General features: G+C 35.4%; 1 protein-coding gene across 4 annotated transcripts in view; it reads right to left on the reverse strand.

The window, feature by feature from the left end:
- Nucleotides 1-1,347: 1,347 nt before the first annotated feature.
- The window catches only part of LOC107709287 (RUNX family transcription factor 1), a 24,287-nt gene continuing 15,673 nt past the window's right edge, over nucleotides 1,348-9,961 (reverse strand). For all 4 annotated transcript variants that reach the window (XM_016513760.1, XM_016513751.1, XM_016513771.1 and 1 more), the window contains 2 exons: nucleotides 2,577-2,702; nucleotides 1,348-1,965 (listed from right to left, as the gene is read on the reverse strand). In XM_016513760.1, the coding sequence (XP_016369246.1) occupies nucleotides 1,451-1,965; nucleotides 2,577-2,702 (641 nt within the window). In that variant the 3' untranslated portion in view covers nucleotides 1,348-1,450. The remainder of the gene's footprint in view (nucleotides 1,966-2,576; nucleotides 2,703-9,961) is intronic.

The following is a 9,961-nucleotide window of genomic DNA, read 5'->3' on the forward strand; positions in this document are numbered from 1 at the left end:
AACGACCGTTAAAGCCATTGACCGGGCGAAGTCTCGTAAACCTGGAAATGTAAAGAGTCAAAAGTCTGTTAAAGCTCTTAAGAGCATATCGCCGCCAGCAGAGGCTTCGCTTTGTTCACCTCGGCTTCGGGAACGACAATGGAGCGGGAAAGAAACAGCAGGCTGGGGACTTATTTGGCATTTGTTGACCTAGTCACACAATTCGTGAATGGACTACATTTGGATTCTATATTGTAGATCAATTTAAAAGTATTAGATCCCAAACAGACTCTACACAAGTTCAACACAAACTCTTCCAGCAACACAAGCTTCATTTCATGCATGTTTTACATTCAGAAATGTGTCAGAATGCAATGCGATGGCGATATCGCAAATGGACATTAGCGTAAATCATCTTCTTCTACGGTCAACTACAGTTACGGTGAAGTTTGAAAAGAACTGAGCAAAATTAGTGGACATGACTCCATTCAGTTACCATTCAGATCAACTCAGATTGTTTTCTGATATTATTTTTATTAAGTATCTGGTAACTAAACCAATATTTAACGTATTTATACAGTATATCAATATTTTAATGTATGGCATATAGCACTATATTCCTGCAAAGTTATTTTGCATGTTTTTGATCATTTACTTGAAATTAATTCTATAGAGATCAACTACTAATTATTTTTATTAGGTGTCTGATAACTTAACCAATACTTATTATTGTCAAAAAGCAGTATTAATCATTAGACTACAATAAAAGTATTCATAATTCATTTTATTTATAGCATATTTGATATTCATTATTTGTATTATGTGTCTGATAACTGATGCAATATTTACTTAAATATTCAATTATTGTCAAAAGCAGAAATAAAACAATAAGCAATCATTAGACTGCAATAAAAACAATCAGAACTTAAAATGCATTATGAATATTTCTTTAATCGCTTTAATTTTTAGCTTATATTCATTACTAGTATTTTATTTATTATTTTTAAAAATGTATGCATAAGTTGTTTTGTGAGCTAAGTGGTTGCAAATATATTTTCTTTTTGTTAGGTGGACTGTTCTATTCTTTAGAGATATGCATTTATTAACACCCAAATTGTGTTAAATTGCTTACATCATGTCGGCTAAGCGCTCACATCTGCATCTGAGTACTTGTGTAGAGTCTGTTTCTGACCTTAGATGTAACATGGTGAGTTCTGTTTTACATAAAACTGGGTGGAGCTGATGAACAATTCCGCACAGTGATGATGAGACGAACAACAATAATAATAATAATAACAACAATAATATTAATAATAATAATAATAATAATAATACAAACTATCCACAGCTTTAAAACAAACAAATGAGTCTCATGCTGTTCTGTGAAAAACATAAGTCTGTCCATTGAGTCCAAACAGAAACCACCTCATTCAGCTGCCCTCGTCCTATTGGTCAACGACTGCTTTAAACGTCAATACGGCCTCCAGACGGCTTCCACTGGCATGCTGGTTGGTGAACTGCTGTGGCTTCCCTCTGCCTCCACCACCACCTCGCTCTGATTGGGCAGAGAGGGGTGCAAGAGGGCAGAGCCTGTGGAGGCGTTGGTGCAGGGCGGTAAGATGCGCGGTGGCGAGCGCTCGCCCCCTCCTCCTCCACCCGGCATCATGGAGAACTGGTAAGAGCCGGCGGCACTGCTGTAGTAAAGGTGATATGGGGACGTGCCGGCCTGGAAGGGTCCGGCCTGAGCCTGGGAGGAGGCCGCAGGGTATGCTGGGGGTAAGTATGTGTGGTAGCGGCCCGCCGGGCTGGTCATGGCTGACATGCCAATGCCGATGGCGTTGGTGACAGGGGTGGGTGTGTACGTGAACGCTCCGGTTGGGTACGGAACCCGTGGGTCTGAGAAACGGCCGTCCGGGAGGGAGGGGAGCGATGGGAAGGAACGCTCTAGACCGACACGAGGGTCAGTGAACGCCGTCAGATCTGGACCTAGAGGAACACAAAACATTTGCTTAGTTATATAGTTAAAAATGGGCCAAATGAGTCACTAGTTATCATCCAGTACAAGTACAGAGATGTGAAATCAATGTGGAGCAGCTCAGATCATTGGATGAGAAATGTTTTAATTTATACTGAGATCAAATTGAGTTTTGATTGTAGACTTTTGAGCTCAGTTTGAGACACTGTTGAGATCTGAAACTCTAGAGGAGATGTGTGTGAGATTTCTGTTGTCTTTTGTCTGTGCAGAAACATCTCCAAAATTCCTCACATGTTATCTGTTTATTGTAGTTGCTAAATCGTGTGTGTAAAACGGGGCTATTGTTAAATAAAAGTATTAAAAACCTTTTTGTTATATGAAAAAATCATACATTTTTCCATCATATATATACACATTTGAATTTCTAAATATTTTATAGATTAGATAGATAGATAGATAGATAGATAGATAGATAGATTAGAGATAGATAGATAGATTAGAGATAGATAGATAGATAGATAGATAGATAGATAGATTAGTGATAGATGATAGATGATAGATAGATAGATAGATAGATAGATAGAATTTTAAAAAAGTAGGCGTGCACCATGGTGAAACTCACAGTGTATAGCGCTGGGCCTGGGGGAGATGGGTGTGGTGGGGTGAACCGCTGGGGTGGAGATGGGGCCCAGGTAAGGGTATGACTGCTCGTACGACCAGGATGGAGACGTTTGCATCTGCCTAGAATCTAAAACCAAATATTCATATTCAGTAAATGACTTTATGACTGCTCTACTTCACTAGAAAATACAAGAAATACCCTAAAAATACAGAAATAGTATTAATGGTTAATGAGAACACAGACATAAACACACACCTGCACAAACACACACACACACACACGGTTTATGCATTACAGTTTTTCTGTCCAGCTCACTAAACTCACATGCTCACATCTCTTACAAAACAGTGGTACAGTGATGGTATCGGATGATAATATAGTAAATGATTGCCATATTAATGCACTATGATATTTACACTGGCGTTCAAAGGTGTGTGGTCAGTAGGATTTTTAATGATTTGGAAAGAAAATCTTCTTCTAACCAAGGCTGCATTTAATCAAAAATACAGTAAAAATTGTGAAATATTATTACAATTCAAAATAACTGTTTTCTATGTGAATATATTGTAAAACATAATTTATTCCTGTGACCAAAGCTGAATTTTCAGCATCATTACTCCAGTCTTGAGTGTCACACGATCCTTCAGAAATCATTCTAAGATGCTGATTTGCTGCTCAAGAAAAAAATCTGATTATTATCAATGTTAAAAAAAGTTGTGCTGCTTCAGGATTCTTTGATGAATAGAAAGTTAAAAAGAACAGCATTTATTGGAAATAGTAATCCCTTGTTACATTATAAATGTCTTTACTGTCACAATTTAATGCATCCTTGCTAAAAGTATTAATTTCTTTCAAAAACTTTTCAATGGTAGTGTATGTAAAATCAGTAGAATATTAAAAAAGGACCTTTATTCAAGACACGAGGACACTGAATAATGGAGTGAGAAGAGCAGGAGGAGGAGAAGACATTCTCTGAGTACGAGTCTCTCTTTCTCTCTCTCTCTCTCTCTCTCTCTCTCAGATTTTTGACTTTTCCTATTTTTTTATACCTGTACAATTTGTCTTTATTATATATATATATATATATATATATATATATATATATATATATATCCTTCTCGTGAGGAATGCGATGCTAATGTTATGCCTCTGTGTTGATGTGTGTTTGTTTACAGAGATGGGAGACACTCTGGAGTTTAATAACATTCACACTGAGGTGAAGGGATCTTGGGTAGGTGATGCTAAACTTTCACTCAAGTATGGAGCTCATTTTTACTATTATTATTATTATTATTATTATTTATTAAACGCATAAACTGGCAAACATTAAAATGACCCCTAGGTGTCGCAGTTTGACATTTCTCCTCGACTGGCCAGACCAAAAATAAAGCTTAATATATCATTAATTCATGCGTTTATAAGGCCTCTAAATTATCAACATGATCAAAACTGACCCACTACATGCCTTCTGTCATCTGATTGATATTTTTAACATGTAAAAGGTAGTGTAATTCTGTATTTTTTATTTTTTGTTTATTGGTTTTTATGATGTGGACATAATAACTTTTATAATATAGTAATATAGTAGTATTTCCAGACGAACAATTACTGGACTGAAGCAGCTTAGGCTTACTTGATTATTCAGACTAAATATATATATAAAAAAAAGTCATTTTCAAATGAACCATCAGGCATTTGAGGAATGTTTATTTGCATTAATAAAATATATATATATATATATATATATATATATATATAAAAAAACTGATTAATGTTTTCTGGTGATTAAAGAGATGTTTAAAAGTAAAAAAACTCTCTCTCTCTCTCTCTCTCTCTCTCCCCATGGTCTAATAAACGCTCGCCGATCGCCTGCAGACTTCCAGACTGAAGGGAAGGGAGAGCCATCAGAGAGGAAGCAAATTATGCACAGCGGCCAAAAAGTGTGCGGCCCGTTTCAAGTGCAGCCAGAGCGTGGCCCGCTGCCAGGCCCTCCAGAAACCCCCTTTTTTCCTGCCTCCCTCCCCAGACTCAGGGCTTGTGATCTGAAGCAGGAGTCACACATGGCTGGGTGGGTGGTTGGAGGTGGATTCGGGCATCCGGTGCGAGCGGGACTCATTTTTTACTGGGCTTTAACACACACCCACACACACGGCTACCAAAAATGGAGATGGGAGAAATACACACCGAATACACACCAAATATAAGCTACTTACAAATCAGTGCTTTTGTTGTTAACTAATACTAAGACTTATTATAAATTAAAAATAAACTAATTGAAATGAAGCTTAAAATAAAACTTAAATAATGCTAAAATAAGATTATTATCAATGTTAAAAAAAGTTGTGCTGCTTCAGGATTCTTTGATGAATAGAAAGTTAAAAAGAACAGCATTTATTGGAAATAGTAATCCCTTGTTACATTATAAATGTCTTTACTGTCACAATTTAATGCATCCTTGCTAAAAGTATTAATTTCTTTCAAAAACTTTTCAATGGTAGTGTATGTAAAATCAGTAGAATATTAAAAAAGGACCTTTATTCAAGACACGAGGACACTGAATAATGGAGTGAGAAGAGCAGGAGGAGGAGAAGACATTCTCTGAGTACGAGTCTCTCTTTCTCTCTCTCTCTCTCTCTCTCTCTCTCAGATTTTTGACTTTTCCTATTTTTTTATACCTGTACAATTTGTCTTTATTATATATATATATATATATATATATATATATATATATATATATATCCTAACTGATTAATGTTTTCTGGTGATTAAAGAGATGTTTAAAAGTAAAAAAACTCTCTCTCTCTCTCTCTCTCTCTCTCCCCATGGTCTAATAAACGCTCGCCGATCGCCTGCAGACTTCCAGACTGAAGGGAAGGGAGAGCCATCAGAGAGGAAGCAAATTATGCACAGCGGCCAAAAAGTGTGCGGCCCGTTTCAAGTGCAGCCAGAGCGTGGCCCGCTGCCAGGCCCTCCAGAAACCCCCTTTTTTCCTGCCTCCCTCCCCAGACTCAGGGCTTGTGATCTGAAGCAGGAGTCACACATGGCTGGGTGGGTGGTTGGAGGTGGATTCGGGCATCCGGTGCGAGCGGGACTCATTTTTTACTGGGCTTTAACACACACCCACACACACGGCTACCAAAAATGGAGATGGGAGAAATACACACCGAATACACACCAAATATAAGCTACTTACAAATCAGTGCTTTTGTTGTTAACTAATACTAAGACTTATTATAAATTAAAAATAAACTAATTGAAATGAAGCTTAAAATAAAACTTAAATAATGCTAAAATAAAATATTAGATAAAAATAAAATTCAGTCTTGGCAACTGAAATAAAATAAATTTAAGTTGAAGTACTAAAATGACTAAAAGTACAACCGAAATAAATATAAAGTTAAATAGAAATATATAAAAGCATAATAAATATAAAATTGATCAAAATAAAACATAAAATTGCTAAAATTAAAATGAAAACTGAAAATATACAAATAATATTATATCATAATATCAATAAAGCTGAAAAAAAAAAATATATACATATTAGACTTCAGCTTAAAAAATTTTTTACTACTGCCTTGGCAACAAACTCAAATAAAATAAGTTGAAGTTGAAGTACTAAAATTACTAAAACTAAATTAAAGTAGAAATATTTGTAAAAATATATAAAAAAAATGTACATGTACAAATGACAAAAGTACATACAATTACTAGAACAAACTAAAATTAAAATGAAAACTGAAAATATAAAAATAAAATCTACATCAAAATATTAATAAATAATATAAAAGTATATATATATATATATATATAGTACTAAAATAAAAGGGACCTACAAATGAAAATACTCCCTCATTTTGTTCCAAACCTGTTTGGATCTAAATAGGACTAAATGCTCCATAAAAGGATTATAAGAGTAGTTCACATAACTCTATATATACACTATTTTCCAGTCATACAGTAAGTCCAAATGTGCAAAAAACAGACCGATATTTAAATTCCCTACCCCCATTATCATATATTTAAATATGTTACTCTGAAGATGCATTATGAAGATCTGATTATTTGATTAATGGATTATTGCCAATCGGAGCAGCTCTACTAATCTATTTCTGTCATCCATGGAAAAATGAGGTGCATACGGGTTTGGTGAGTAAATAATGACAGAATAATCATTTCTAGGTGAGAAGAGCTGACTTGGGAAAGTGTTTCTGTAATGACTCTTAGTATGGAAACATGTCTTTTAGAAGTGGGTTTGAAATTGTTTTCTTGAGAAGAATTCATTCCGATCCTCTGAGGTTTGATTTGCGGGAATGATCAAAGTTGTGAACATTGTAACCAAAGTCTCAGTTATCAAGGGGTTTCTAGCTTCCAAAATCCCCTTCAGCTAGTTCCATTTGCTCCATTTCATCAACTTTCCAAAACTATTTGATTGTAACCAAAGTCTCAGTTATCAAGGGGTTTCTAGCTTCCAAAATCCCCTTCAGCTAGTTCCATTTGCTCCATTTCATCAACTTTCCAAAACTATTTGGAGAAATCAAAGTGACTGAGGACATTTGTGAAGCTTAAGTTGAAGCATTAAATTTGCTAAAATAAAAACTACAACTAAAACTATACAAACACACATATAAATGTGACCCTGGAGCACAAAACCAGTCTTACGTCGCTGGGGTATATTTGTAGCAATAGCCAAAAAATACATTGTATGGGTCAAAATTATTGATTTTTCTTTTATGCCAAAAATCATTAGGATATTAAGTAAAGATCATGTTCCATGAAGATATTTTGTCAATTTCCTACTCCAAATATATTAAAACTTAATTTTTGATTAGTCATATGCATTGCTAAGAACTTCATTTGGACAACTTTAAAGGCGATTTTCTCAGTATTTTGATTTTTTTGCACCCATTCAAGATATTCAAAAAGTTGTATCTCGGCCAAATATTGTCCTATCCTAACAAACCATACATCAATGGAAAGCTTATTTATTCAGCTTTCAGAGGCTGGTTTTGTGGTCCAGGGTCACAAATATTACATTAAAAACCTAAACTAAAACCGAAATAAAAAGAAACATACAGACATAAATATTCATATTTATAAATAAACAAATAAAAATAAAAGAAGCTAAAATACAAAATATTAAGCTATAATATAATAAAAATATAATCAGTTTCCAAACAGCCTTTTGTCGAAACTTCCCTAAAAATCTGCACACACTTTTGGCCAAACCAGAAACCTCCACAAACAAGAGTTACAAATGCACATTTATGCGTTTCCTCAAATCTGCATGCAGCAGAGCTCATCCAAACACGTCGGCACTCAAACAAACACGGACACATCGGGCCCATGAGAGCAGCTGCTTCTAATTTTCATGGTATGAAAAGAGAAGTAGCAAAGAAAGAGAGAGAAAGAGAGCTCTTGAATGACTTAATAACGGTTTCTGCTGACCATAATCCCGCTGCTATTTCTGGCCGGTAGATCAGAGAGAAGCACGCGGCAGGAAACATACAGTCCGGCCCGGTTCGGTCCTTTCATCACTCCATCCAGCCATTCAGCTCAATGCCACGGCAACATTTATCACTCAGGGCTTGTCAAGTTTGTCTGATGCTTCTTAGAAAATTCAATTATTTTTTTAAGTAAGACTTTTAAATGCAAACTTCGGTGTTTTAGGAAGTCTACATTTTAATCAGTAAACAGCTCCACCATCCAGACCAGCACTAACTAACATCATTTTGGTTTCAAACCAATTTGTCTAATTTAATCACCTTATTTCCATGAATAAAATAAAACAGCACTAGATTTGGTTGCGCTTTGAATGAGGGATTTTCACACAAGCCTGCTTCCTGTCAAACACGTCTCACTTCCTCTTTTCTGCGTTCTGCTTCCTCCTCGTTACGCATTTGCAAGGTGCTCATCTTTCTGTGATTCTCTCTCTCACACACCTTTCTCCCATCTGCACCCATGAAGGGGAAGAGAAACTAAGAGGATCTCAGTGTTTCGGAGCGGGAGGTCTGTGTTTTCAGATTGGGAAATGTTTTAAACCACGTGAAATGCAGAAGTGCTGCTGGGGCCAAACTTAGAGCTGTGATCGGTTGATTTCTCAGAAGATGGCTCTGAATATATACACTACTGTTCAAAAGATTGAAAGAAATTCATATTTCTATTCAGCAAGGATGCATTAAATTAAAAAAAGTGACAGTAAAGACGTTTAAATGTTCCAAAAGATTTCTATTTAAAAAAGTTATTTTCAACTTTCTATTCATCAAAGAATCCTGAAAAATAAAATGTATCAAGGTTTCCACAAAAATATGAAGCAGAATATTATTATTTTTATATTATATTAGAATGATTTTTATATTATTAGAATATTATTATTTTTATATTTTATTAGAATGATCACATGCAGGATCATGTGACACCAAAGACTGGAGTATTGATGCTGAAAATTCAGCTTTGCACCACAGGGATAAATTACATTTGAACATATATTCAAATATATAACAGTTATTTTAAATTGTAATAATATTTACTATTTTTCCTGTGTTTTTGTTCAAACAAACACACCCTTGGTGAGCAAAAGAGACTTCTTTCAGAAAAAATCTTTCAGCAACCCTGCTTTATAATTTAAATTATAATCTGGGGAAACTCAAAACTACTGCACTCCATCTAACTGTTTTCAACGCAAAAACACATTGTGTTTGAATGCCACTTATTCATAGCTGACGGCGTAATCAAATTACTCAAAATATTTAATAAATGAATATGCTTCACACAAGGTATCACACGTTTGATTGCCATAAATCTGCAGGAAGATTGCATATGCTGTAATGCTCAAAAGAAACAATGAAAGAGCAAAGAAACATTTGTGGCCCCCACAAGGCTTTTGAGGATTGTAAACTTTCCCTTCCACTGCATGTGTGTGTGTGTGTGGCAGCACGCTCTGGCATGCTTGTCTAAGCTTCAATCAAAGGAGGCCTTGTTCGCTGTATTTGTTATGTCTGAACGTCTGATGTGTGATGTGTCCCCGCTTCCCCCCGTCACCTGCCAGGAACAAGCAGAACCAAAAACAACGTGCCGCACACACACACACACACACACTTCCTTTCACTATCCCTGAACTATTACACACTAATGCAAAAGCACAACTCAAGAGTTTTTTTTTTTTAAATTCTGATTGATTTTATGAAATGTTTCTATTCCAGAAAAGTAATTCATATGATTTTATAACTGACTCTAATGAGGTCAGTGATGCTTAGAATTATCTACAGTGGGTTTAGTAGGGCTGACGGACTACAAATAGACTAGACTAGACTAGACTAGACTAGACTATAATAGAATAGAATAGAATAGAATAGAATAGAATAGAAAAGAATAGAGAAGGGGTT

This window comes from Sinocyclocheilus rhinocerous, unplaced genomic scaffold (assembly GCF_001515625.1).
Source record: "Sinocyclocheilus rhinocerous isolate Xijiao unplaced genomic scaffold, SAMN03320098_v1.1 scaffold3206, whole genome shotgun sequence".
NCBI classification, from domain to species: Eukaryota; Metazoa; Chordata; class Actinopteri; order Cypriniformes; family Cyprinidae; genus Sinocyclocheilus; species Sinocyclocheilus rhinocerous.